General features: G+C 37.1%; 7 protein-coding genes, 3 non-coding genes and 2 pseudogenes across 13 annotated transcripts; 8 read left to right on the top strand and 4 right to left on the bottom strand.

Moving 5' to 3' along the window:
* Positions 1–597: 597 nt before the first annotated feature.
* Positions 598–3,594, top strand: LOC116145083 (subtilisin-like protease SBT4.3). 2 transcript variants are annotated; one of them, XM_031430525.1, is made up of 10 exons: positions 598–651; positions 738–829; positions 917–1,008; positions 1,118–1,364; positions 1,489–1,987; positions 2,091–2,166; positions 2,229–2,466; positions 2,553–2,664; positions 2,754–2,967; positions 3,062–3,594. In XM_031430525.1, exons 2-10 carry the CDS (start codon positions 753–755, stop codon positions 3,592–3,594), a joined length of 2,088 nt encoding a protein of 695 aa, XP_031286385.1. In that variant the 5' UTR covers positions 598–651; positions 738–752. The 2 variants fall into 2 exon arrangements, with proteins under 2 accessions (XP_031286385.1, XP_031286386.1); XM_031430526.1 differs by lacking the exon at positions 598–651 and having other exon boundaries at positions 729–829; positions 2,091–2,185; positions 2,257–2,466.
* Positions 3,595–4,821: 1,227 nt separating this feature from the next.
* LOC116145113 lies at positions 4,822–6,129 on the top strand (annotated as a pseudogene).
* Positions 6,130–6,756: 627 nt separating this feature from the next.
* TRNAS-AGA lies at positions 6,757–6,838 on the top strand. The gene has a single exon. It is a non-coding gene; the product is annotated as a tRNA-Ser (tRNA).
* A 1,788-nt stretch (positions 6,839–8,626) lies between these two features.
* On the top strand, positions 8,627–11,346 carry LOC116144975. Of its 3 annotated transcripts, none has more exons than XM_031430430.1 (6): positions 8,627–9,033; positions 9,388–9,487; positions 9,896–10,062; positions 10,188–10,260; positions 10,349–10,409; positions 11,196–11,346. In XM_031430430.1, the coding sequence occupies exons 1-5, from the start codon at positions 8,908–8,910 to the stop codon at positions 10,363–10,365; spliced, it is 483 nt and encodes a 160-aa protein (XP_031286290.1). In that variant the 5' UTR covers positions 8,627–8,907; the 3' UTR covers positions 10,366–10,409; positions 11,196–11,346. The 3 variants fall into 3 exon arrangements, with proteins under 3 accessions (XP_031286290.1, XP_031286289.1, XP_031286288.1); XM_031430429.1 differs by lacking the exon at positions 11,196–11,346 and adding an exon at positions 10,620–10,818; XM_031430428.1 differs by lacking the exon at positions 11,196–11,346 and having other exon boundaries at positions 10,349–10,818.
* A 297-nt stretch (positions 11,347–11,643) lies between these two features.
* LOC116145043 lies at positions 11,644–13,675 on the bottom strand. Its single transcript, XM_031430493.1, has one exon. The coding sequence runs from the start codon at positions 13,108–13,110 to the stop codon at positions 11,644–11,646; it is 1,467 nt and encodes a 488-aa protein (XP_031286353.1). The 5' UTR covers positions 13,111–13,675.
* A 73-nt stretch (positions 13,676–13,748) lies between these two features.
* Positions 13,749–14,484, bottom strand: LOC116144974. Its single transcript, XM_031430427.1, has one exon. It carries the CDS (start codon positions 14,390–14,392, stop codon positions 13,778–13,780), a length of 615 nt encoding a protein of 204 aa, XP_031286287.1. The 5' UTR covers positions 14,393–14,484; the 3' UTR covers positions 13,749–13,777.
* Positions 14,485–15,787: 1,303 nt separating this feature from the next.
* Positions 15,788–15,859, bottom strand: TRNAD-GUC. The gene has a single exon. It is a non-coding gene; the product is annotated as a tRNA-Asp (tRNA).
* Positions 15,860–16,361: 502 nt separating this feature from the next.
* LOC116145023 (glutathione S-transferase U7-like) lies at positions 16,362–17,371 on the top strand. The gene is made up of 2 exons (XM_031430474.1): positions 16,362–16,751; positions 16,855–17,371. The coding sequence occupies exons 1-2, from the start codon at positions 16,440–16,442 to the stop codon at positions 17,215–17,217; spliced, it is 675 nt and encodes a 224-aa protein (XP_031286334.1). The 5' UTR covers positions 16,362–16,439; the 3' UTR covers positions 17,218–17,371.
* Positions 17,372–18,134: 763 nt separating this feature from the next.
* Positions 18,135–19,143, top strand: LOC116145020 (glutathione S-transferase U7-like). The gene is made up of 2 exons (XM_031430470.1): positions 18,135–18,531; positions 18,639–19,143. The coding sequence occupies exons 1-2, from the start codon at positions 18,220–18,222 to the stop codon at positions 18,999–19,001; spliced, it is 675 nt and encodes a 224-aa protein (XP_031286330.1). The 5' UTR covers positions 18,135–18,219; the 3' UTR covers positions 19,002–19,143.
* Positions 19,144–22,519: 3,376 nt separating this feature from the next.
* Positions 22,520–22,593, bottom strand: TRNAV-CAC. Its single transcript has one exon. It is a non-coding gene; the product is annotated as a tRNA-Val (tRNA).
* A 300-nt stretch (positions 22,594–22,893) lies between these two features.
* LOC116145098 (glutathione S-transferase U7-like) lies at positions 22,894–25,169 on the top strand. Its single transcript, XM_031430541.1, has 3 exons — positions 22,894–22,985; positions 24,499–24,724; positions 24,825–25,169. The coding sequence occupies exons 1-3, from the start codon at positions 22,894–22,896 to the stop codon at positions 25,167–25,169; spliced, it is 663 nt and encodes a 220-aa protein (XP_031286401.1).
* A 1,408-nt stretch (positions 25,170–26,577) lies between these two features.
* LOC116144924 lies at positions 26,578–27,330 on the top strand (annotated as a pseudogene).
* Positions 27,331–27,452: the final 122 nt, after the last annotated feature.

Below are 27,452 nucleotides of genomic sequence, written 5' to 3'. Positions count from 1 at the left end.
AGTTGCAGAATTCATATCATATGAAGTGGAATTTATGTTGATGATTTTGGTCACTTTACATCTCAGTCCACGTTGCCCATTTATCCTTTGCAGAAGTGGAACCATAGTAAAGACTCTTTCTCTTTATGGTAAGAGCCTCAACTCATTGCCAAGATATTACTCCTACAATCAAACCATAATTATTGACTAAATAGAAACAAATCAATCTATTATTAGCACATTAAGGAGAAATCAGATTTGATTGATGCATTGTTAGATATTCTTTTGCATTTCCTTATTTGTATTAACCAGGTTCAGCCATCGCTTTAATTTTTAATAGCACATTAATGTTACTACACCCTATTCAGACTAATCTTATTGAATAATCTCTGCTGTATGTATCCAGTAAAGGTAAATACATTCATTGATTCCAATCTCTTATTAGCTGTAACACAAAAGATGCATTAGGAAAAGAATATGGAATGGAAGCTTACCAAACATATTCTATAAATTTGAGAGAGCGTTTGTTATCTATAAATAGCATTTTGTTGCTCTTTAGATTGGAGCATCGAAGCAATGGTTAACAATGGATTCTTTGTGTTTAGTTTCTTTTCGTTCTTTCTTTTACTCAACCTGAGCACATTTTATGGTGCCACTGAAGGAGATAGAAAAGTAAGTCATCTTTTTCTTAACAGATACCGTTCTCAATTTTCATTAAACTACAGGATAAATTTAAAATTCCCATTGTATTGATGCAGGTCTACATTGTCTACATGGGATCACTTCCTGAGGGTGAATACTCAGCATCATCGTCCCATCAAACTATGCTTCAAGAAGTTGTTGATGCCAGGTAGTTTTCCAGGACAGAATCTAAATTACTATAATAGTATTTTCAACTTTTCCCTCAAACCCTCTCTCTTTGTATTTCGGCACCCAGCTCTGTAGAAAATATAATGGTTAGAAGTTACAAGAGGAGTTTTAATGGATTTGCTGCCAAGCTCACTGATAACGAGAGGCAAAAGCTTGCCAGTGAGTTCTGCACAATACTTCGCTATTTTACTTGAATATAGACAACGCTTTTTTTTGTTTTTTTTGGCCCTTTTTATTACAGAATGTATTTCCAAACTGTGATATGCAGGCATGAAAGGGGTCGTCTCAGTTTTTCCAAGTACAACTCTCCAGCTTCATACCACAAGATCCTGGGATTTTATAGGTTTAGGTGATTCTGCTAAACGAAATCCCAGTGTTGAGAGTGATGTTATAATCGGAGTTTTAGACACTGGAATCTGGCCAGAATCCGAAAGTTTTAGTGATGAAGGTTTTGGTCCTGCTCCCAAGAAGTGGAAAGGTGCTTGTAAAGGTGGCAGAAATTTCACTTGCAACAAGTAATGTGTTTCTCTCGTTAATTAAACCATGGTTATTATTTTGCTGATGCTCAAATGATCTAATGTTAAAATTTCTGCTAGAGAAGGCTTGCATATCAATTGATGCTGGATTACCATTTTGCAGAAAAGTAATTGGAGCTCGGTTTTATTCCTCAGTAGAAGGTGTAAATGGAACAGCTATAGATGACGATGGTCATGGAACCCATACTGCCTCTACGGCTGCTGGCAACAAAGTAAAGGATGCAAATTTATTCGGAGTGGGACAGGGTACGGCAAGAGGAGGGGTTCCCTCTTCAAGAATTGCTGTATATAAAGTCTGTTCGTCGACAGGATGTCCAGTAGCAGATATCTTGGCCGGTTTTGATGATGCTATTGCTGATGGAGTTGACCTTTTAACAGTCTCAATAGGAGGAGGTGCAGTCAATTTTAGTCAGGATCCCATTGCCATTGGTTCTTTTCATGCAATGGCGAAAGGGATATTGACTTTAAATTCTGCTGGCAATTCTGGTCCTTTTCTAGGATCAACAGGAAGTGTATCTCCATGGATGATGTCAGTGGCAGCCAGCACCACCGATCGCCTCTTCATAGACAGAGTTGTTCTTGGGAATGGAACGGCAATAGTGGTATGTATCATTAACAATTGAATCTTCATTTACCTAACGAATTTATGAATATGTACTCATATTTTACATTATCAATACTCTAATGATTTGTTAACCCAAATAGGGAGCTGCAATTAATGGTTTCACTCAGAATGGAAAAAAATATCCTCTGGTAATTGGAGCACAAGTCTCTAGCGATTGCCCTCCACCGGGTGACTTGTATGTTCGTCTCTAAAACCATATGAACTCATAACTTCTTGAGCAAATAATGAACATTGTTTGCTTTTCAGGTCGTGTTCTGGCACTTGTCTCAACAGCAGTTTAGTAAAGGGAAAGATCGTTTTATGTGAACAACCTACAGGAGATATCGCAGCTCATCGAGCAGGTGCTGCAGGATCGATCATTGAAAATAGCCTGCTTTCCTTTGTCGTTTCTTTGCCAGCAACATCAGTGACTTCTAGTGATTACGACAGTATCATCGACTATATGGATTCTACAAAGTATTGATACCTTTAAGTAGCTATTTTTTGGGTACTTTCCTATTTTATCACAGAAAATTGTAAAATATTTGCATTTGGATTTTCAGAAGCCCTCAAGCAGAAATACTAAAGACCGAAATCATCAAGGATTCTGATGCTCCTTCTCTTGCTCTTTTCTCTTCTCGTGGTCCAAATACTATTCTGCCTGAGATTCTTAAGGTATATGTTGCTCTCAACTTAAATCTACGCTCTCTTTTCAATGGAAATATTGATTTACTTTGTTAACTTGGTGATATAATGTCATTCAGCCAGATATAAGCGCACCTGGAGTAGATATTTTGGCTGCATTTTCACCTATCGCTCCATTGACCGCGGACGTGGAAGATAAAAGGCAGGTTAAATTCAATATACTGTCTGGAACCTCAATGGCATGCCCTCATGCTGCTGGTGTAGCTGCATATGTTAAAACATTCAACCCTACTTGGTCTCCTTCCGCCATCAAATCTGCTATAATGACCACTGGTAATCATTTTTTTATAGTAAACTGCATGAACTCTTGATGAGTTTCTTCATAAGTTCAGTGTTTCTAAATCAACAATTTTTATTCTGCCTGCAGCATTTCCAATGAATGAAACCAAAACTACAGACGCTGAATTTGCATATGGATCCGGGCATGTCAATCCAATAAAAGCTGTAAATCCAGGACTTGTATATGACGCTTTTGAAGAAGACTACATAAGAATGCTGTGCAGTGCAGGTTATAATGAGGAAACACTTAGACTTGTTACAGGAGATAACAGCACTTGTCCAAAAGCCTCCGGTAAGGCATCGCCAAAGGATCTCAATTACCCTTCAATGTCATCTAAAGTTTCACTAGAAAAGCCTTTCACAATCAATTTTCATAGAACAGTTACAAATGTCGGTCTTCCAAACTCCACATACAAGGCACAAGTCTTTTCAAGCTCAGAAGTTGGAATCGAAGTTGTACCTGAAGTTCTCTCCTTCGAGTCAAAAAATGAGAAGAAATCTTTCGATGTGACTGTTACTGGTAAAGGTGTTACGGTGACTACTATTTTTTCTGGATCCCTTGTGTGGTCTGATGGGGTGCACAGTGTGAGAAGTCCAGTTGCTGTCATCGCGACGACCTAGATTTAATCAAAAATTTAACATAAGAGGTTTTACTGGCTCAGTGATAACAAATGTGATTAGACATTGGATAAGGATGATGAACTGATACTATGCTTTGTCTTGGTCTTTATACATCAAACGCATTTAGATGTAATAATGTTTCTTTTGTTACAACGATATTGCATTACATCTTTCAACCTTTTGAGTAAATGCATTGAAAATTCCTACTAAGAAAAGCTGAAACCTCCGGTATTAAACCAGATGGATGTCTTTTTTTGTTGAACTTAGACGCTTGGAGGAGCATTTTTGGCATCGAACTCTTTCTCTTCTCATCGAATCATCCTTACAAAGAGGAACAAACGTGACTATGATACTAACGAGAAATTAGTTTGGATAGAACTCATTTTCAAAAGTTAGCTTTAAGGGAGAAGAAAGCTCAACCATATATAAACTATAACAGTCTATTGAATACAATTTCTTACATAGTGAACCAAAGAAATAACCAATCACCATGAAAAATAGAAGCTTTCTATTCATGTTGCCTAGAATTTCCATTAGATAAAATATTAAGTGATGGTGTGTTATATGAATTTTATTAGAATTTATTTGTTATTTTTAAGTTGGTTAATGAATGATAAGTGCCAAGAAAAATAGCATTATTGATATGAGTAAGCGACATTTTCCCACCCAAGGTTTGCCTTAATGACCCTTTTCACCTAAAAAGTTTCAAAATATCACATTCTCACTCAAAGTTAATAATTTATTAGACAATTATTACCCAAAGTTGATTTCGGCTAATTCCAATAGCAAAAATTCTCTCCGTTACCACTATTTGAACCTCCAATCTTATATATACAAAACTCCTCTCATTTCGACACCTGATTTCTTGTCGATTGCCAACCATCGCAAAGTTAAGAGTTTTTGTTCTTAGCTAACTTTTGGCTAATTTCGGCAGAAAATATTCAATCGGTTATCACTATTTGATCTACCGGCCTCCACTCTATAAAACACCTTTTAGCCTGACTCTTGATGACTCGTCGAATGTTGGTTGAGAAAGTGAAGTGTATTTTGGGTATTAACAGAATATTGACTTTGGGTAGAAAAGTGGTATTTTTAAACTTTTTGGGTGGCAAGGTTAGTAAGGCAAACCTTGGGTGGGAAAAAGAAGTCGTTTACTCTTATCGATACACATCATTCTACTTCTACTAAGCATATTGCATGGTTGGGTGACTTAGAACGACACCGTTTTCTTTTCCATTTCTGTACTTTAAGCTCTAAAACCCTTAAACCTTTTCTCTCGTGAAACTTTGAAGCTCTTTAATGGCAATACGAGCGTTTTCGAGATCAAAAATCCCAATTTTAGCTTCAATCTTCCTTCAAAGCCTCACTAAAGGACCCATTAAAGAGGCTTCAATTTTAGCTTTAAAACCTAAAACTCCGCTTGAGGACTTGAATGTACAGAATCCCATATCAGGGTTTAGGCTATACCATGATGGGAGGCCAAGAGGGCCACTTTGGAAAGGAAAGAAGCTTATAGGGAAAGAAGCACTTTTCGTAATACTGGGATTGAAGAGATTTAAGGATGATGAAGAGAAGCTTCAAAAGTTCATTAAATCTCATGTTCTAAGGCTCTTGAAAATGGATATGGTGGCTGTTCTTACTGAACTTGAGCGCCAACATGAGACTGTTTTAGCTGTTAAGGTAATGGCGTTCTTGCATGACATTCTTGCTTTAATACACAAAATTAGTTCTTCTATAAAATTTTCTTTTAACCTGTCTTCATCTAATGAGTTGCATCTTTTTATTTTCAAATCAATTTTGGCTATTTATAATGCTTTGCTGTCTGAGCTTGTTTTTTCTTAATGGGAGGATGTACTTTTTTGCGGTGAAAATTCTTGTAATTTTCTAGAATTTTTTTTTTTTTTGGTGGACAATGTTTGTCACTGTTTGATGAAAAGCTTCAAAGAAATATAGTTGTTTTTTTTTTTTTTTTTTTTTTTTTTTTTTTTATTAGCTTTGGGTTCTCATAACTTGATAATATGAATTTTCAGATATTCGAGGTGATCAAAAAGCAAGACTGGCATACGCCTGATGTGTTTCTCTACAAGGACTTGATAATTGCATTAGCCAGATGTAAAAAAATGGATGAAGCAATGAAGCTTTGGGAAAGCTGAGAAAGGAGAATTTGTTTCTGATTCTCAAACATACACAGAAGTGATTAGGGGATTCTTGAATGATGGTTCTCCTGCTGATGCAATGAACATATATGAAGACATGTAAAGTCTCCGGATCCACCGAGGAGTTGCCGTAGGATTTTGTTAAAAGGCCTTTGCCGCATCCTCTTTTGAGGAACAAAGTCAAGAAAGACTTGAGGAGCTGTTTCCTGAAAAACATGCTTATGACCCTCCAGAAGAGATTTTTGGCAGATTATGAGGCTTGCATTTTGTACCCTTCGTCAGCTGAAATTAAGTATGAGAAAGGGAGTTTTCATTTTGATCCATGCACTGTATGTTTTTAGGCTGCTTTTAACTGTTATGAGAATATATCAAGACTCAAATCATGTTTGTGATTCATGACTTACAGATTGAAAAACATTTGGTTCATGTTTGTATTGGATCAATGCACTAAACTTGATTGTGTTTCTTCTTGGTTCTCGAATTTAACTTTTTTCTAACTAGTACTAGTGTAATTACTCATCGACTCTTTTGTATGTTGAGAACTCAGCCCAAATTCCCTTTCGGTAGTCTTAAAAAGGAAGTATGTATAAGGGAAATACTAATTCTCTATACCAAATGGTCATCCAATACGTGGAGTATGGTGGATGATATATTTTGCATATTAACGGATTTTATAACTAATTTTGTCTCAACATGTACCTGTACTATGCGCATGGTACCTGTACTATGATTTAGTACACTGATTAGTAAAATCCGTTAGTAGTATAGTATTACCCTATGCGAAAACACACTAGTTTACTCACGAGTTGTACTAATCGCCTATCTCTTTGTTAAAATTCACATGGCATCCGTATTATACGTATAGTACCCATATTATGTGTTATATTTACAAGGATATCAAGATAGTTAGTAAGATGGTGAGTAAACATAGTTACTCTTTGTGTGTAGAAAACTTTTCATACGATCAATTCATCATTTGCTTTGACCACTGGAAGTACATAATCACGGGGGCGTGCCGGAGTGGTTATCGGGCATGACTAGAAATCATGTGGGCTCTGCCCGCGCAGGTTCGAATCCTGCCGCTCACGTTTTTTTTTTTCAGGCAAATACTTTTTCTCTTCTTTCTTGGAAGTTTTAACCAGTGGATGCTAGGTTTGCTGTTACTACATCTTTACCTTCAATTTTATAATCAAACAAAGATGCCTTATTAAAGCAACAAAGATTGTGATGAATTAAAAGCCCCAATCGTTTAGTTAGTGTATGATTAATGACTCATTTTTGGAACCAAATTTTTACGTAAATCATGAGAAGATGACCTAAATTAAAGTATTCACCAACGAAACCAAGCCAACTCGCAAGCAGTATTCTACAGTGAGATGGATGGCCCATTGACTCCCTTTTAAGTTGATGATAAACCCTTTTGTTTATAGCAATAATTGTACTCACTCTCTACAAAAATGGAACTTTAATCACTACCTCAAAGAATCTCACAATATTTTACTATCTTAAGAATATTTGGAGAAGATATTTTGGATCAATTCATGAAAAAAATGTTATCTTTCATAAGGGCTCATCTATGTTTACTTCAAAGAGACGATTCTCTTTTAACATGAAGTTTTATATGAGCAAATCCAAGTTTTAAAAACCCAGAAAAATATAGATATGGTGACAAGTAGATGACTTCGTCTTCTTCATGGATGAGGTGCAAGTTGATGAATGAATGATATCTTGGTAACATGGTATCAAGACTATCAACAGTGATGATAGTGGAATCAAATCAACCATTTTGAGAACATCATCCAATAGTCAAGTTGGGTGGGTGGAATTTGGGAAATCAAAACAATCTTATCTAGTTATCTTCTCTGTCGGATCTAATGATTTAATATGTCTTCATCACTCTCACTTTCCATGTCTTTACAATTATGTATATCTAAGAAAATCTCTCCATCAAGGGTCATTGGCTGATGCCTCAAGAAAGAGAAAGGTTTTCTCAGTGAGAAGGGTGGTGAGTTTATGAAGTTATTTATTTATGTTATAACAGAAACTTAATACTGATCTATACACCAACACAAATCAATCACACCAAGAAACAAGAAAACACAATAAGAACAAACACACAAACAAGCCACGATTTACCGTGGTTCACTTATCTTTTTATGGATAAGCTACATCCACGTTGAGCTCAAGAACGGTATAAGCTCACTGCACTTCGATTATCAGGAACTGTCAGGATTACACAGATTCAACACTCATCAGATCTACCCAATTACAAACTGCAACCAGCCTTATAAGATACTCTCTGAATATCCCTAACCCGAAAGAACAATACTCTCACCTGAATGATTAAACTCCCTAATTACTCGACTGATTTAACACACAATCTGGAAAAATAATCTCAACCCTAACACACAGAAGTGTAAACCCAGAAAACCCTAAAATATATGTGTCGTTTTCTAATCTGAACGAAAGAGTGTTTATATATGGTTTGACTTCGTGATTGATCCTGGCCATTAGATCTGGAGTGCATCCTGCGGTCTAAATTTGTCCCGGTCAATATGCCTAAAACGACGTCGTATTCTTGTAACTCAAAACGATACTGTTTTAGGCTTCTACATTTAACAATTTATTTATTTGACTCTAGAGCACCAGGAGAGGTTGGAATTATCCATTTGTACGACAAGTGTCACGACATGACAGGATCCACTTAGGATGCATTGGACCCCACGTGGCACTTATCCGTTAGGTTTAGTTGAGGATGATATTATTCTAGTTATATATAGGAAGAGAATGTACAGAATGTGAATGAGAGGGAATAATAATGAAGGTTCCTTCAAATCTTCTGGTATTTAAAAAAGAAACCCTTTAGAAAGTGTAGAAAGAGGAAGCTTTTCTTCTTCTTTTTTTTTTATGATGATAATGGCACATGGGCGGCACAGCTAGTGCCGTCTTTTGTGTTGTGTATCATTATAAATTTGATGGCAATTTAGAGTTATCTGCTCATACATAACTGTGATCTTCACGTTCACTGTTGTTTGTTTCTTCTTTCTCTGCACAAAATCTTTATCTGTTTCTTTCGACTTTGGTCTTTCTTGGAAGTTCTTTTGTTAGACTATTTGACTACTTAGTTCTCAGAGAGGTAGATTTGAGTTTAGTATTTATGGAAGGTAAAAGGCAATCGAGTTCTTCTTCTTCTTCCTTCACTGCTGATCTTTTTGGCACCAAGGAGTCACCACCACCATCTTCCTCAGGGATTTTTGCTTCTATTCTGTCACCTCCATCTATGGTATATCGATGCTTGTTTCTTTATTGTATAATATAGATAAAAGGGTTCTGTTCATTGGATGCTGTGGTTCATTATTTTTCCTGATATGATAAAATAAGTAGAAATGGGAAAAGTTTGTTTTGGTCTGATTTGGAAATAACTTTTCTGAATGCATAATTCTCAAGCTTAATGTTAATTAAGATACCATATGTTATTTACTTCAGTGGATAGTAATATAAAATCAGTACTCATGAAGTGAAGCTGAATAGTTTTTTCTATTAATTATCTCTTATCATATGTTATTTACTTTAATTTATACTGGACTCATTTTTCATAAAACTTTTGTTATCTGAACCTTATGTTTCCAATTTCCAGGGGGTAGGGAGGAATGCCTCGAATTCTGAGGTTATGGGATCTTGGCAAAAACAGCATCCGGGGAACAAAGACCGGATTAGCTCCAAACAAGGAACTGCAGGTTGGTGAACAAGCTTGTTTACAAAAAGTATAATTTCTCTTCACTGTTTCTGCAAGTATGAACAAATGCAGTCCTTTTGTTGATCTAAACATTATTTTTAAGGAACAGTATTCTTGGAAATACCTGTAATGCTGCAAATACTTGGGGTCCTCAAAAAAAAAAAAAAAAAAAAAAAATCTCTGAAGCTTCGTGTATTCTGTAACACCAATTACAGATCCATCATTTTTTTTTTCTCTTTATGTTACTTATTATGTTATTTCTCAATATTTTTGCACAAATCTATTTCTGATTTGCTATATGTAAAGTAGCATAATCTTCTGGTGAACTGAGTACTTCTAATTATCAGATAAAAAGCTACAATTCGGAGAATATCACCTCATGCTTCGTGTTTTTCTCTGAATAATATAGCTTCATGTACTGGGGGTGCAAGCTGTAACATACCCAACAAGAACAAGAGTTTTATTGTACAGGAAGAAATCGCAGAACCATGTCATCTAAGTTCATCTCTTTATTACGGTGGACAAGACATCTACTCCCATTCCCCAAGCTCTCGTGCCGCTGGATCATACCCTGTGGTGAGTCTTTATTACCTAATAACTTTGTACAAATACTATGCTATGATATTGTTGTCATAATTAGCTAATTTTACGATGCATCATAATAATTCTGCTAAGTGCTACATAATTTGTCAATGAATTAGTTTAAGAAAGATGGGGAAGAAGATGATCCCAATGGCAACTCACATGGTGCTTCTAGAGGAAATTGGTGGCAAGGTACAGACGTTTTCAATAAATCTGCGACAAATGTTTATGGTTGTAGAATATGCTAACTTGTACAATTTTCTGAGCTGCATTTTTGCAGGTTCACTTTATTATTAGGACCTTTCTTTCCCTAGACACATGAATTCTCCGCCTGTTATAAGGTATGTTGAATCATAGAATCTACTTCAGAAAGGGTGATTCGGTTTTCCTCAGTAAAGCCATTTTTGGATGTTCACCCCATATTTGCACTGAATCAACTGTTTTAATGCAGCATCTTTTCTCTTGTAAAAGAATTTGATGAATAAAAAAACAAAATAGTTTGTTTAGTTGTTTGATCTGTTCCTCTCTTCTTTTAATTCCACTTTTTGCAGGAATTCTTGAAGTCTAATGAAGTAATGACCACGCAAGACATGCAATATAAACAATTAATAGCTGTTGTAGAGAGCCATTAAGTTTTTCTAATAGCTTCTCCAGTTTTTATTATTTTACCACTTTGTATTGGGCTATGTCTATAAGAGGCAATTGTGTCATGTATATATGCTTTTTTTTTTTTTTAAGCCTGGAAAGGCATAGAAGAACTGATAACCATTCATGAATGTCAAGGTAGATGCTTTAAGGTTTGTTATGTAATTCAGTGGCATCCTTTTTCTTATTGCTGCATTAAAGCCTTTTACAGTTTGAACAGAACAAAAATGTTCACAATTTCCTTGAGCAAAAAATAGAATAGAAAAACTGATACATAAGCAATGGAAAGTAGTTGAGCAGCTGTAGCAGTGTATAAAGAAACTACCTCTAATGCTGAAAGCATCAACTACGTAGTACGCTAGACACAATGTCTTACATTCTTCTAAATGTTTCATGTTTCGAATTGCATATGAGGTTTGCCAATAGCTTTTGTGTTTCCATTTCTCACCACTATCTTCAAAGCTGAAATACCTCATTTGCAGGTTTTGTCATCTGCAACTCACATCAGTTACTCTCTTTCGATCTCTGAAGTCAATTGTAGCCTGGGTAATAGTCAAAAACCCAAAAATGAAGCAAGTGTAGCAAGAGCAGGATAGAAAATCAGAAACAAATATATGGAATCTTACCTCCAATTCCAAAAGCAGTCATGGTAAAGTAATGGTCATAATTAAATCTAGCTTTCCCTGAACTCTTCAATGTCTGGAAACAATCAACTTCTATAAGCAGCTTGTGTTTCTGTCAAATCTCTTCATCCTTTGGCAGATCATGTCAAAATCATTGTCAATCTAATCTAGTGTTGCACAAAGTGCCTAATTTCCATACTTTCATTCTTGAAGTAATGTCTCAGAAATGCAAGGACCTTCTTTGTTTCCCAGTAGTTCTAAAATATTACAGCATACATTTACAAGATGCCACACTGACGCAAGGATATTAATTGAATGGAGGTTGGTAATCACAATTGTTTTCACCTTTGCTCTCATCATTTGATATGCAAATAAATAGCCTTTCATAAGCAGCTGCCATTTTGGTGGCAGTGAACAATTGCAACCCTCTCTCCCTAGCAACAAAACCTTTTTCCTTTAAAACTTCTCTGCCATCACCCCAGACCCTATAGAGAGCCTTCTTTACAGAATCTACATTTGGTGAAAATGTATAACCCACATCTGTGCCAGCAATTACAGAGCCCACAATGCTGGCAAGCCTTGTAGCCATTACAGGCTTCCCAGAGAGCATTGCTTCTAATAAAGTATGATCCAATCCTTGCGCTCGAAGAGTTGGATTCACAAAAATATCAATTGCATTGTAGAACCTTGCCAATTGAGCTTGCTCCAGTGGCCCCAAAACTATTATGTTGGTCCCAAGATCCCTGTATCTAGTACCCCAAGGACCATCTCCAGCAACCAGAACAACAATGCTTCCACGAAAATGATCATTTTCCATGAGCATTTGCTTCAGGGCTTCAAACATTAAGGGGTGTCCTTTATCCTTCACCAACCTCCCTGCCATTCCCAAAACCAATGGTCCACTTTCAGGAACACCAAATTTCTGCTTAAAATTCTTCGCCATGGCAGCATCTGGCTTGAAAACCTCTTCATCTACACCATTGACAATGACGTGAACTCTCTCTTCTGGGATCATATATATTCTTTTCAAGACATCTCCACAATGATCACTAGTAGCAACATGATGAGCATAGCTTGGGAAAAATTTAACCTCTTCAACAACCTTGGCAACTCTTTCAGTTAAAGCATATGCCTGTGGCTCTTCAGTAGTACGCAAAAGTTCTTGAATGATGTCAGAATGAATTGTTTCATATGCAATCCCATGCCAACTAACAACTAGATTTTTCAGATTTCGTGCTCGAGTATACATAAGACCCACGCTTTCAGTGTGGACCACATCAAAGGGTTTCCCTGTTGTGTTTTGTGTCTGAAATTGCTTCCAAACTGATGCTTGATCAAGATAACCAGCAGCAGTTGGTTTTGAGAGGTGAAAGTAGAGATTTTTTATAGGGTATGTGGGGAAAGAGCAGTTAAAGCAAGAAGTGGTAAAAATATGAAGTTCATGGCCTCGTTTGGCAAGGGAAAGATGGAGAGTCAAGGCATGCCTTTCAAGACCACCTGCATGAGATCTATGAGGCCATTTCTTGACAAAAAGAGCAATTTTAAGAAGCTTTTGTGATGGTTTTGAAGGAAAAGAAAGATGGTTCCAAGCAGAAGAGAACAAAAGTAAATTAATGGTTTTATTTTGCTTATAGGCTATTATTTGGTCTTGGCTATAGCATGGACCAGAGCAATGACACCAATAGAGGTAAGAGATGAATGAGAATGCAGATAAAACAAAAATGATGCAGCATAAAGTACGGAAACTGAAGATAAAAACCTGATCCTTTGCCATGGAAGTGGAGGAAAAAGATATCAAATCAAAGCTCTCCTCAACTCTTTTTCTCCTTGATGAACTCTATGATTTAACAAGTAGAAGGTAGAGCCGTAGAGGCATATGGAATCTTAATTTGTGGTTTTGGTTTTGAATAGAAGGAAGTTGCACATGGATTTCTACTGTTTAAGACAAACCAGATCCCAAAATTTGAGCAATTCTTGGTAAGTTGCTCATGAAGAATGGTGAACCTTGCATAAGCAGCAACAACATCCGTTGACTAGTGAATTAAATTTAAATATAGCCTACTTTGATTTCTGCACCTTCTTTGTATATTGCAATAAGCAAAATTTCAGGTCACTGATACACCCAACTCTATAGATCATATTAAATATAAAAAACAGAAACAAAGTGAAGTAATGAACCATCCTCAATATCTGCAATTTAATATTCTCCACCATCTGCCAAATCATGTACCTAAACCAGTAGATTACATAAAAAATTCTCAAAATAGTAGAACTCAGATTAACTATATATAATTCAAAGTCTCGTGAATCAGTTTAAACTAATCCCCACAAGTTTTTTTTCTAATCTAATCCCAAGCTAAGCTTAACATAAACAAAATTTATTTATTAGCAGTTAACAAATGAATTGCACAGCAAAAACAGTGTTCATTATTTATAAATCTTCAGCGAATAAAAGCATAAAGCACTAAACAAACATAAAAAACAAGTGCCAAAGGGACCAAAGTCACAAGAGGACATATTGCAGCCAAAGTATGAAAACTCTTACAATCCAAGACCCCTAACTTAACCTGAACCAAATTCACCAAAGCCATCGTCAAGAACCCACACCCAGAAACTGACCCAACACCCGAAAGAAGAATCCCCACCCGCAACAATATTAAGTTGACCTCAACCATTGTCAAACCAACACCACGTAACTGGCTTTCTACACTACTATTCGTAAACTTGATAGCTTGCTTTAAAGCAGAGGCTATAAGACTTGAGAAGAGAAAAGAACTGAAGGAGTAGACGTGGAATGCAACTAAATTCTCGAAGACGGCGGGTCCTGGAGAGCATGAAACAGAGACGAGAGTGGTGGAGGGATTAGGATACAACGAGAGGCCGACGAAGAGTCCCAAAGTGAACAAGGAGTTAACGTTAATGATACCATCGAGTGCCATGATGTGAATGGTAGTGGTATTTGGCTTTCTGTATGGTGTTGAGTTAGACATTGTTGCGGGGAAAGTTTGAAGGTGGGGAAGAACTATGTCGATGGTGTTGTAGTTTTTGATGTTCATGGCGTGGCGTCAAAGTGTTAAAAATAGTGTTTGTTGTGTGTGGGATGGAGCATAACTTGTCTTTGGAGGCAAGGAAGGAAGGAGCAGAGTGGGAAACGTGAGGGCTTGAGTGAAATTTCAAAAAATGAAAACGTGAGGGCTTGAGTGAAATTTCAAAAAATGAAAACGTAAGGGCTTGAGTGAAGAGCAGTGGGAAACGTGAGCGCAGGGGCAAAATTTATAAAAACGAAAATATGAGGGCTTAAGAAAATTGTGAAAAAGGAGTTATTTACCGTTTCGCACCTAAAGTTTTCCGAAACCCACGGTCGTATCCCTTGAATGCCTAAACTACAAATACACACCGAAAATGCAACTCCGTTAACGGATATTGAGCTCTGACACAGCGTCATTATTTTGTTTGCTGACTTGTGGTCAATTACCAGATACCCCTAAATGTTTGACTTTCGAGGTTTTTTGCTATTAAAAAGTTAAAGGCATGTTAAATGACTATTTTAACTCCATAAGTATTTACATTTTTCCATTTCGACCCTAAAATTCTGGTCAAGTACCAGATACCCCTAAATGTTTGACTTTGAGGTTTTTTGCTATTAAAAAGTTAAAGACATGTTAAATGACTATTTTAACTCGATAAGTATTTGCATTTTCCCATTTCGACCCTAAAATTCTGAAATAAAATGAATTTTAAAATAAATTAACAATTAATAAATAAATTAAAAATTAAAATAAAATAATCAGTTGCCAACAATCTAGCTAGAATCATACTAGGTCGAAATTGCACCAGGCTAGGTGCGATTTGGTAGGCTAGAATCATATTTGGCCTAGTGCGATTCCGACAACCTTCTTTTAAATTATCTGGAAGATTTTTATTTTGTTTCCAATTTCTCAATTTTTCAAAAATTACTTTTAGTTTAGGTATTCAAGAAGAGTAATGCTATGCTTACTCACAATCTTACTAACCATCTTACAATCTTGGAAAATATAACGGTATAGTACGGGTACCATACGCATAGTACCTGTACTATGTTGTTATATTTATCAGGATAGTAAGATGGTTAGTAAGATTGTGAGTAAGCATAGTTTTATTGATTCAAGAACGTGGTTTTGACAAACCTTGTGTGGAAAAATGTAAAAACTCAAAAAAAGACATTAGGGGCTTGAAGAGACGTGAAAAGTATGAGGGATTTTGGGCTTATGTAAGAGAAGAGACATTACGGGCTTGAAAAGAGTTGTGGGAAGTATGAGGGCTTTGAATAAACCCCTTAAGACATTAGGGGGTTGATGGGAGTGAGAACTGAGAAGTATAACTGTATAAGAACTTAAATGAGAAGTGAGAAGCATGAGGGCTTACAGTAACATCAAGACATTAGTGGGCTTGAAGACTTAAATGAAAAAAATCGCCGTTGCCGGGGATCGAACCCGGGTCACCCGCGTGACAGGCGGGTATACTCACCACTATACTACAACGACTTCGTGTTTTCAAAAGCAATTATCTTATAATTAATAGTTAATCATATATTTTGATTTTAATAAATTTTATATCATAATTATTCAATATCTTAATAGATTAAGAAAAAAAAAGCAAAAAAAAAAGAGATCAAAACCTTAATAAATTAATGATCAAGACATAAACAAACAATGTTGGAAAAGACTTTAATGTACATATGGTTACACTTCCTGCCTTCCTGGACCCTGGTTAACTTTGGGCGTAATGTACTGATGGAATTTTTTTCTTTCGAAATAAGATACCATTTGAAATTCTTTTACAGATGGAATGCTCTAGAAAAGAGCTTTCTGGTTTTGTGGCGTCACTGAGATCGTCATGGATTTTAAAGTTGCTTTTACTTTTTATTGGCGTCATTAAGTTCGTCATTAATTGTGAACAGTTGACTACCACTCACTTTTCTTCTTCGTAGAATTCAAACCATTCACATCACTAATGGAAACCTATAAATAAAGGAGCGCGCCGAGTTCATTCCATAACAAAGCAACACAACATTGTTAACAGCAAATCCCAGAAAGCACGTAGCTGAAGACTTACAGTTTTGCAATGGCGGAAGAATTGAAGCTGTACGGTACATGGGTAAGCCCTTTTAGTCGCAGAGTTGAACTTGCATTGAAGCTGAAAGGGATCCCATATGAGTACATTGAGGAAGACCTGCACAACAAGAGTCCTGATCTTATAAAATATAACCCAATTCATCAGAAAGTCCCTGTGCTTGTTCACAATGGAAAGCCGATCGTTGAGTCACTCGTCATTCTTGAGTACATCGATGAGACATGGAAGAACAATCCCATTTTGCCTCAAGATCCTTATCAAAGAGCCCTGGCTCGCTTCTGGGCTAAGTTCATTGAAGAAAAGGTGAGTTATCGATATTTGTGTTTGATACATACCAAATGGTGTGAACAAAAAGCTGATGTACGTTAATGTTGTTTTCATATACGTTTGATTGTTGTTTATGCAGATCTTACCATTGGCAATGAAGGTTACTAATTCTGAAGAGAAGGAGAAAGAGAAAGTGGTGGTAGAAATGTTTCAGCTGATGAAAGTCCTGGAGGGTGAACTCAATGGGAAGGATTTCTTTGGAGGTGAAAGTATTGGATATGTGGACATTGTTGCAACTATTATAGCAGTTTGGTTCCAAGTGACCCAAGAAGTTATTGGAGTAAAAATAGTGAGTGAAGAGAAGTTTCCAGTTCTATTCAAATGGATTGAGAAACTCAAAAGCATTGATGTTGTCAAGGAATGCATTCCTCCTAGAGACAAACACATTACTTATGTTAAAGCTCGCATTGAAGCCGCCCTACTCAAATCTGCTCCCAACTAAAGAGATTCATGTTGCCATTATAAGTTTATAGCCGATATTTCCAGTATTTTATATATGATTATGTATTTCGTATTTTATATTTGGACTTGTTGAGATTGTATGTTTAATCTTTTTGATATGAATAAAATTTTGGTTTGTTATAATGGGAATCTTATACCAAGCGAAAAGTTTGATTGTGGAGGAATTTCTTTGCAACTTTATTGCCTAATCAGGAGATTTAGTCCATTTCTGCTGCCAGGACCAAGGTAATAGTCCACGAAACCTCTCCCCTTGTGGTCGGATAGCAAACCCTTTAGCCATCAAAGTTAATTATACTCAAGAGTTTTGTGTTCGAATCGCAGGAGAAGTAATTACCGGTTTTACTCAAAAATAGTCTGTGAAGCAAAATCACTTATAGAAACCTGCAAATTAGTTATCACAGCCTTATCCAGAAATAATTATATCAAATAAGTTCATGTGCCCAAGTTTAGTCTATTAATTGAACTATTGGTTTATTCTCATCTTAATTGCACCTTGTTTTAGGTCAATCAATGTATTTCCAGTTGACTAAATTCTTGCATTTATAAGTCTGTTCAATGAAAAGGTTACTTGTTCAATGCTTTGTTGATTTTTTTTTTTTATGAATATTTGTTTACAAGTGGCTATTAGTTTACAGTTTCTTCAAAGATAGTAGTTGTTGACACAGTAAAATGGCAGAGAACAGACATTAATGCAATTATCATCAAAACTATATAAAATGGTATACAGCATTGTCATTGTTTTAGTATTGCTATAATATGTTTTGGATTCTTGTATGCAAGTCTTGTCAACGTAAAAGATATATAGTTTTAATTATCCTTGGTGCCGGCTATTCCCTTAAATTATTCCTACAAATTTCAATGAAAAACTTGGTTACGAAGAAACTTATGTAAACAAAAAATTATAAAAAGGAACCAAGTTCAATGCATAGGAGTAACAGAACATTATCTCTGCATCTCTTTCTCGAAAGTTTCAGGAGTCAAGATGGCTGAAGAAGTGAAGCTGTATGGCACATGGTCAAGCCCTTTTAGCCGCAGAGTTGAACTTGCACTGAAGTTGAAAGGAATACCATACGAGTACATTGAAGAGAACCTACAGAACAAGAGCTTTTCACTTCTAAAATATAACCCAGTTCATAAGAAAATCCCTGTGCTTGTACACAATGAAAAACCATTGGCCGAGTCCCTAGTCATTCTTGAATACATCGATGAAACATGGAAGAACAATCCTATTTTGCCTCAAGATCCTTATCAAAGAGCCATGGCTCGCTTTTGGGCTCGGTTCATTGATGAAAAGGTGAGTAATATGTGCATGATAAAGACACTTTCTCTGATAGAAAATGGTTTGCGCATAAATTTGAACAAAACATTATCTTCATGTATGTTTGATTCTTATATATGCAGATCTTGGCTACAGCATTAAAAGCTAAAGATTCTGAAGAAAAGGAAAGAGAGAAAGTGATGGAAGAAGTCTGTGAACAGATAAAAATCCTGGAGGGTGAACTCACTGGGAAGGACTTCTTTGGAGGTGAAACTATTGGGTATGTGGACATTGTTGCAACTATGATAGGATTTTGGTTTCAAGTTACACAAGAAGTGACTGGAAAAAAAACAGTGACCGAAGAGAAGTTTCCAGTCCTATTCAAATGGATTGAGAAACTCAAAAGCATAGATGTTGTCAACCAATGCATTCCTCCAAGAGAGAAACACCTCGCTTATGTTAAAGCTCGCATTGAAGCCCTCAAGCTCAGTTCTGCTCCCAAGTAAAGAATTTCGTATCACCTCGATAAGATTATAGCCCTCATCTCCAGTGTTTTATGATCTAGTAATGCAAAGTTTGAATATTTGGACTTGGTGAGATTTTATGTTTGATCTTATTGATATGAATAAAAAATTTGGTTTGTTGTTATGGGAATGTTTTACCAGTAGAATCTAATAGACTATTCTCTTAATTTTCTTTTGATAAAAGCCAGCGAATTCTTCATTGTTGAATTCAGTGCTGTTGGATGGGTTCATTTAGAAGAAATCGCATCCTTGGTTATCAAGACACTTTTGTAAGAATTAAAACTATAAAGGAACAGAGTCCGTTACATCTCTACCGTCTCTCACGCTCAAAAAGTTCTCGGAAAGTTCAACATTTACCATGGCTGAATGTTAGAGCCAAAAATCGTCTTGGGCTTGACAAGGCCCAATAACGAAATAAACATGTCACGGCCCAAGGCCCCAACCCAATCCTGATTGGGCTTACGCTTAAAATCATCTTGCGACCTGCCTAATTTATAAGTTGGGCTATCCTATAAGTTAAGCTAAACTGAGTTTCAGTCTATTAGCCTGCAACAGTCTATAAATAGGAAATCAGAATCCCATTCTATTTCCGCTTCTACTAAGATTTCAAATCTTACTCAAACTATTAAACTTGATCTGATAAGGTCAAGAAATCATATCTCTTTCATGAAAGGGATTATCTCCCAAAATAGGACTTAGTGTCCTACTAAGATTCCAAATCTTATTTAAATTATTAAACTTAATCTAATAAGGTCAAGAAATCATATCTCTTTCATGATAGGGATTATCTCCCAAAATTAGGACTTAGTGTTCTACTAAGATTCAAAATCTTAATAACTATTAAACATAATCTGATAAGGTCAAAATATATTTCTTCTTGATAGGGGATTATCTCCCAAAAGAGGACTCAAATCCTACCAGAGATTCTAACCCTTGGGTTCACTATAAAACAAGAGGATTGCCCTCTCATTAGGGGGCAATCTACAGAATACTATTTAAACCATTCATTTGCTCAAGTTTTGCTCCACAAACAAGACACCTCCGTCGTAGTCCTAGCCTCTGATAAGAACTCCTGGTAATTCTTCATCTCCTTAATTTTATCAAATAATCTCTTTCAACCTCGCTATAGCAAACACCGCCTCGGTGTTTTTTGGAAGTTTCACACTGCCCTTCATGTGTGCAGGTCTAGCGGATTGTTAGTGACCAACTTCAGAGATTGACCTTATTTAGACGGTAGATTTTTTTTTAAGAGGGTTTGTGTCTGTTTATGGGGTTTTTGTGTGATGAAGGCTGGACATGTTTTGTGGGTTCTTCCCATTTCTCTGGTAGGTTTCTTTTCATGTTTCTCGGAGTGACTTTGGGTGTTTTGAGAAGATTACTACTGTATTTTAGGATTAAAACTGTGTGATTAGAGAAGCCGTTGGGCCAAAAACTGTAGATGCAAAAATCTACCGTCATGAAAATAGGGTCTGATCCGTGAGGTTGGGGCCACTAACAATCCGCTAGACTTGCACACATGAAAGGGCAAGCGTGAAACTTTCGGAAAATATCAGGGTGGTGTTTGCCGTAGGCACTCGACGCTCAAGTCAACGAGACTGAAAGAGATTATTGATAAATTAAGGAGATGAGAATTACTAGGAATCTTGTCGGAGGCTAGGACTACGCGGAGGCGTCAGGTTTTGGGAGCAAGAACTTAGGAGCAAATAAAGGTTTTGAATAATATAGATTGACTATGGGGATTCCCCTGATGAGAGGGCAAACCTCTGTTTTTCTAGTGAACTCAATGGTTAGAATCTAGTAGGACATTGAGTCCTCTTTTCTGGGAGATAATCCCTATCAAGAAAGAAATATATTTCTTGACCTTATCATATTAAGTTTAATAGTTTAAATAAGATTTTGAATCTTAGTAAGACACTAAGTCCTATTTGGGAGATAATCATATGAGATATGATTTCTTGACCTTATTAAATTAAGTTTAATAGTTTAAATAAGATTTGAAATCTTAATAGGACACTAAGTCTTATTTGGGAGATAATTTAATAGTTTGAGTAAGATTTAAAATCTTAGTAGAAGAGGAAATAGAATGAGAATCTGATTTCCTATTTATAGATTACAGGCTAATGAGCTGAACAAGTTTAACTAACCTTATGGATGACCCAACTCATAAAATAGGTAGGTCGCAAGATGATTTTAAACGTAGGCTCAATCGAGATTGGGTTAAGGTCTTGGACCGTGACATAGTATTTCGTATTGGGTCTTGTTAAGCCTAAGACGATTTTTGACACCTAACACAAAACAGTGAAGCTCTATGGTTTCTGGGCAAGCCCTTTAGCCGCAGAGTTGAATTGCACTGAAACTGAAAGGGTACCCATGAGTACATGAAGAGGACCTGTACAACAAGAGCCCCCCACTACTAAAATATAACCCAGTTCATCAGAAAGTCCTGTGCTTGCACATTAAAAAACCCATCGCTGAGTCACTAGTCCTTCTCGAGTACAACGTGAGACATGGAAGAAAAATCCTATTTTGCCAGATCGCATCAAAGAGACCTGGCTCGCTTTTGGGCCAAATTCATTGATGAAAAGTAAGATATTGAAATTCGTGTTTTTTAGAAAGTCAAAATATTATCTTTCTTAATTTAATAGTTTAGATAAAATGTTCTGAGAAAGATTATTGAGAAGATGTTGCCAACAGGAATCAAGTTTAATACGAGCAGTGAATGAAAAGAGAAAGTGATGGAAGAAATGTATCAGCTGATGAAAATCCTGGAGGGTGCTCTCAGTGGAAAAGACTTTTGGAGTGAAAGTATTGGATATCTGAACATGTGCAAATACTGTAGCATTTTGGTTCCAGTGACCGAAGAAATTCGTGAGTAAATTACAGACTGAAGAAAAGTTTCCAGTTCTATACAAGGAATGGGAAACTCAAAGACCTTGAGTCGTCACGAATGCATTCCTCCAATAGAGAATATCTGCTTATGTTAAAGCTGCATTGAAGCCCTCAAACTGCATGTTCTGCCCAGTGAAGAGTTTATTGGCCTTGACAAGATCATCCGCCCCACCTTTCTTATGTGTTGCATATCATGTATGTGGACATTGGAGTGATTGTATTTTTAATCTTATTGATATGAATAAAAGCTTGGCTTGTTGCACTGGGAATGTTTCACCAACAGAAAATTGAGATAGTGGCCTTCACTTGTGGGGGAATTTCCTGGGAGTTGGCACTGTTTTTTTAAACAGCAATTGCTGGCCAGATATATGGGATGCTGCCTAATCCGTAATAACAGCACTAATTGCCAATCAATGATCGTTAGTTTTGTGGTCACAACAAGCTCAAAAACCATGGAGGGAAACTAATGTCAGAAGCTCCTGCAAATTAAGATGGATTCTGTACCATGTAAACAGCAAAAAATCATTTTTTCCAGTTACTAAACAGAATCTGAACTATGAAGAGAGCACCTTGATCAGAAAAAAATTATAAACATGTTGAAACATCGGCAATGTCTGAGCCCGGGTTCGAACCGGGGACCTCTAGTGTGTGAGACTAGCGTGATAACCAACTACACCACCCAGACAATTGAAAGTTTTGCCTACTTTTGCCTATCTTAGTAAGTTGAACCAAATTGATCAGTTCCATTTTTCCAGTTCAATTTTTTTCAAAAAGAGTAGTTGACATATTCACCTTTGTCGCTTTCACTATAGTCTGCTGTTAATCACTTGCGACCTCAACTACGTTGAATTTAAACCATTTGAATTAGATACAATATTTTCTTGGTTACCAAGATTTTTTTTTTTTTTTTTTTTTTTTTTTTAAATATAAGTGAAGAAAATGTAGAGTCTCACCAAGTTCATTGCATCTCTCTGGAAGTGCAAAAATGGCTGAAAAAGTAAAGCTCTATGGGATGTGGGTAAGCCCTTTTTGTCGCAGAGTTGAACTTGCCCTGAGACTGAAAGGGATACCATATGAGTGGCATGTGCAAGTGGGCTGGGTCATGGTCTGCATAAAGGGCCCAGTTGTTGGTTGCTTATTATTTAATCTGGTAGAGTTCAGAGTCCAGCTGAGTTTGGTTAGTCTGATTATTTGGGTCCAATAACTGTATGTGGGCATCAGGTTAAGACTTGTTCTTAAGCCGTTGATTCACAGCTAAGTATTTTGGCTTAAGAATAGGTCTTCAGGTTGGGTTGTTAGTTGAATATCAACGTCGTATTTATGCTATTTTTATGGGTTGAGTCCTTGTAATCCGGTCAGTTGTTATTTCCAACTGTATTTAAGTCTTTCATGTTAATGAGAAAAGTATCGAAACAGTTGCAATCAGTGAGTATTGGAGGTTGTGGATTTCCTTGAATTAATCCAAATATTTTCTTCTAACGTGAACTTGACAATTGATAGAAACCCACTCCAATAACTCAACAATTTGGGTTGGGCCATGGGTCTTTCATGAGCTCGGGTAGAACTCACTTTGGAAAACCGGCTTGCCAAAAGAGGGTGCCCAAGCCTTTACAACTCATATGCCCACTATTTTCCCTTTCAATGTGGGATCATAATATTCTCCCATGCTTCGAGACCCAACGCCATTGTTGGTCTTCTTTCCAGAGAGCGCCGGCCCTCATCGGCCTTTACTGCCCTCCCTTTGGGTCTTATTTCGCTTAGAAGCCTGTCAGGCTAGCAACTCTCCTTCTTGACCCCTCGGGGGGCCCACTGAGCCCAGCTGCGTGGGCTCTACGTCAGCCTCTTTACCCTTTAGGTGACTTCGCGGATCCCTTTTCCATGGGGTAGCAGCCCGGGCCCAAGGTCAACCTGTCACGTGTGCGCAGGATCATGCTCTGATACCAATTGATAGGAACTCACTCCAATAACTCAACAATTTGGGCTGGACCATGGGCATTTCATGGGCTTGGGTAGAACTCTCTTTGAAAAACTAGCTTACCAAGGGAGGGTGCCCAAGCCTTTATAACCTACATGCCCACTCTTTTCCCTTTTAATGTGGGATCATAACATTGTTGATAGGAACCCACTCCAATAACTCAACAATTTGGGCTAGGCCATGGGTCTTTCATGGGTTTGGGTAGAACTCTCCTTGGAAAACTGGCTTGCCAAGGGAGGGTGCCCAAGCCTTTATAACTCACATGCTCACCCTTTTCCCTTTCAATGTGGGATCCTAACATTCCCCTACACTTTGAGACCCAACGCCCTCGTTGGTCTTCTTTCTAGAGAGCGCCCGCCCTCATCGGCCTTTACTGCCCTCCCTTTGGGTCTTGTTTCACCTAGAAGCCTATCAGCAACTCTCCTTCTCGACCCCTCCAGAGGCCCACTGGGCCTTACTGCGTGGGCTCCACATCGGCCTCTTTACCCCTTGGGTGACTTTGCGGATCCCCTTTCCTTGGGGTAACAGCCTGGGCCCAAGGTCAGCCTGCCACGCGTGTGCAAGATCATGCTCTAATACCTCCATTGTTACCCCAATAGCCTAAAATGCAAGAAGCCTAGAGTACATTGAAGAGGATTTGTCCAGCAAGAGTCCTTTACTTCTAAAATACAACCCAGTTCATAAGAAAATTCCTGTACTTGTACACAATGAGAAGCCAATCGCTGAGTCACTAGTCATTCTTGAATACATCGATGAGATATGGAAAAGTAATCCTATTTTGCCACAAGATCCTTATCAAAGAGCCATGGCTCGCTTCTGGGCTCGGTTCATAGATGAAAAGGTAAGTTCTTCAGAAAGATTAAACTAACAGAAAATGGTGTGAACATAATGTGTTGATCTGAATATTTTTACAGTATTGTACATTGGATTCTTGTATGCAGGTCTTGCCAACAGTTTGGGAGGCTTATTTTGGTGCAGAGAAGGAAAAAGAGAAATGCACACAAGAGGCTTCTCAGCAGCCGAAATTACTGGAGAAGGAACTTAATGGGCGGGACTTCTTTGGAGGTGATAGTATTGGTTATGTGGACATTGCGGCAATTGTTATAGCATTTTGGTTCCGAGTGACACAAGAAGAGTTATTGACTAAAGAAAAGTTCCCACTTCCGTTTAACTGGATTGAGAAGCTCCAAGCTAGTGATGCAGTCAATGAATGCCGACCTCCTATAGAAAAACATCTTGAATTTGTTAGAACTCGCTATGAAGCTTTCAAATCTGCTGCCAAATGAAGAGTTATACATTACCTTTATAAGATCATAACCCACATCTCTTGTGAGTTTTATGATTGTGTATTGCATACTAGCTATAAATAAAAGTTTGGTTTGTTATGCATGTTGAAAATTAATAGAGGGCGTGAAATGCTATTAAAATTGGTTTTCACCTCAAGATCCATGCACGATCCATTCTGGGCTAAATCATACCTGAAAAAGTTAGTGGAGAAAAACATGGAAAGGTTTGAAGCAACAGCACAGAAGGATAATCTTTTTGAAGGGAAGGAACAAGAACAGGGCATTGAAGAAGTTTTTCAAATGCTCTTGAGAATAAGATCATTGTTGAGAACTTCTCTAATTGGATGTGAAACAATTGGGTACTTACGCATTTTAACCTTTTGGTATAGCTCACTGATTTGGATTATTGCAAGATTTCGTGGGAATGGAGCAGCTCAGTGAAGAGAGATTCCTCGATGTTACTCAATACTACACTTTTTCTGTCAGTCAGTTTATTACTAATCCATAAATTCTTGTAATATTATCAATAAAATTTTTACATCCTATCACTATCTGCATGCTTGTCCAAGAGGTTACATGTTCTGAGTTTAATTGATTTGTTTATGGTAAGTTGGTCGATGTATCAAGTTTTCCAGTGACTAAAGTTGGTAGAGTTATACTGAAGGCTTAACAAATGAACCTCCTTTGAAGGTTTCAAGTGACCCATATCCAATGGTTTTTTCCCAAATGATGGTTGGCGGAAACAAAATATGAAGAGCTAACCCCAACGGGTTAGCCTGGTGGTTAAGGGGGTGTACTCCTTTCTTTGACTTTCTGGGTTCAAACTTTGGGACGTCAATGTATAATTGTGCCTTGTCTGGTTCATTAGGTTTATAGGGTATTCAATAGACTCTGAGAATTAATTGAGATGCGCGTAAATTAGTCTAAACACCCTAATTACCAAAAAAAAAAAAAAAAAAAAAAAAAATCTCAGCAAAGTAAGGGAGTGAATATTTCTAACTTCATAGGTCTAATTCAAAGACATTTATCTCATCAGTATTGTTACGTTTGTGATTGATTTTTGTATGCAGGTCTTGGCAACCTAAAGAAAAATGGTGTTATTTATCTGTACTTCCGTGGAAAAAGTATATCCTTTTAAATCACTCCTGAATGTTGAATTCAAAGTAGTTGGATGATTTACTCCAAATGACAAATTTGGTTGTCAAGAAACTGGATAAAAAAAAAAAATACTTACACTCATGAGTGTTGAATTCAAAGTAGTTGGATCATTTACTACAAATGACAGATTTGATCATCAAGAAACTTGATAAGGAAAAGACTTATAGAGGCGCCGAATTCATGAACTAGCGCAACCCACAGACATTATCTTCGCATCTCTAACAGTCTCTCTCATAAATTTGAAGACACAATGGCTGATCAAGTGAAGGTCTATGGCATGTGGGCAAGCCCTTTCAGCCGCAGTGTTGAACTTGCACTGAAACTAAAAGGGGTACCATATGAGTACTTCGAAGAGGACCTACAGAACAAGAGCTTTTCACTTCTAAAATATAACCCAGTTCATAAGAAATTTCTGTGCTTTTACACAATGAAAAACCATTGGCCGAGTCCCTGGTCATTCTTCAATACATCGATGAAACATGGAAGACCAATCCTATTTTGCCTCAAGATCCTTATCAAAGAGCCAGGGCTCGCTTTTGGGTTAAGTTCATTGATGAAAAGGTAAGTGTTTTTTTGTTGCAACAAGATCACGTTAGGAACCATGTATTTAAATACTTAGATATCAATATCGTTATGCAGATCTTGACAACAGGAATGAAGATTATCAATTGTTGAAGAGAAAGAAAAAGAGGAACTGATGGAAGAAATCCGTCAGCAGCTGAAAATGCTGGAGGGTGAACTCAATGGAAAGGACTTCTTTGGAGGTGAAACAATTGGGTATGTGGACATTGTTGCAAATGTTATTGCATTTTGGTTCCCAGTAACACAAGAGGTTACTGGAGAAAAATTACTCACAGAAGAAAAGTTTCCAGCTCTAAGCAAATGGATTGAGAAACTCAAAAGCATTGACATTGTCAACACATGCATTCCACCAAGAGAGAAACACCTTGCTCATGATAAAGCTCGCTTTGATGCCCTCAAACTCAACTCTGCTCCCAAGTAGAAGAAATTAATCTAGTTTGTTAATAAGATTGCAGCCCAACTCTTGTGTTTTATGACTATGTTGTGTCCACTTGTTGAGATCGTACGTTTAATTGGGTTGACGTAAATAAAACCTTCGTTTGT

The sequence above is a fragment of the Pistacia vera genome, unplaced genomic scaffold, assembly GCF_008641045.1.
Source record: "Pistacia vera cultivar Batoury unplaced genomic scaffold, PisVer_v2 Contig46, whole genome shotgun sequence".
In the NCBI taxonomy this organism is placed as follows: domain Eukaryota; kingdom Viridiplantae; phylum Streptophyta; class Magnoliopsida; order Sapindales; family Anacardiaceae; genus Pistacia; species Pistacia vera.
Note: the sequence above shows the minus strand (reverse complement) of the source record. Positions and strands in the feature narration are given on the sequence as shown.

Coding starts and splice junctions, on each gene's coding strand:
- LOC116145023 (XM_031430474.1), top strand. CDS start 16,440: ATGGCGGAAGAATTGAAGCTGTACGGTACATGGGTAAGCCCTTTTAGT. Junction 16,752..16,854: donor CTAAGTTCATTGAAGAAAAG/GTGAGTTATCGA, acceptor TTGTTTATGCAG/ATCTTACCATTGGCAATGAA.
- LOC116144974 (XM_031430427.1), bottom strand. CDS start 14,392: ATGAACATCAAAAACTACAACACCATCGACATAGTTCTTCCCCACCTT.
- LOC116145083 (XM_031430526.1), top strand. CDS start 732: ATGCAGGTCTACATTGTCTACATGGGATCACTTCCTGAGGGTGAATAC. Junction 2,186..2,256: donor TGCCCTCCACCGGGTGACTT/GTATGTTCGTCT, acceptor TTTGCTTTTCAG/GTCGTGTTCTGGCACTTGTC. Junction 2,467..2,552: donor GACTATATGGATTCTACAAA/GTATTGATACCT, acceptor TTGGATTTTCAG/AAGCCCTCAAGCAGAAATAC.
- LOC116145098 (XM_031430541.1), top strand. CDS start 22,894: ATGGCTGAAAAAGTAAAGCTCTATGGGATGTGGGTAAGCCCTTTTTGT. Junction 22,986..24,498: donor CTGAAAGGGATACCATATGA/GTGGCATGTGCA, acceptor AAATGCAAGAAG/CCTAGAGTACATTGAAGAGG. Junction 24,725..24,824: donor CTCGGTTCATAGATGAAAAG/GTAAGTTCTTCA, acceptor TCTTGTATGCAG/GTCTTGCCAACAGTTTGGGA.
- LOC116144975 (XM_031430430.1), top strand. CDS start 8,908: ATGGAAGGTAAAAGGCAATCGAGTTCTTCTTCTTCTTCCTTCACTGCT. Junction 9,034..9,387: donor TTCTGTCACCTCCATCTATG/GTATATCGATGC, acceptor TCCAATTTCCAG/GGGGTAGGGAGGAATGCCTC. Junction 10,063..10,187: donor CCGCTGGATCATACCCTGTG/GTGAGTCTTTAT, acceptor TCAATGAATTAG/TTTAAGAAAGATGGGGAAGA.
- LOC116145020 (XM_031430470.1), top strand. CDS start 18,220: ATGGCTGAAGAAGTGAAGCTGTATGGCACATGGTCAAGCCCTTTTAGC. Junction 18,532..18,638: donor CTCGGTTCATTGATGAAAAG/GTGAGTAATATG, acceptor TTATATATGCAG/ATCTTGGCTACAGCATTAAA.
- LOC116145043 (XM_031430493.1), bottom strand. CDS start 13,110: ATGGCAAAGGATCAGGTTTTTATCTTCAGTTTCCGTACTTTATGCTGC.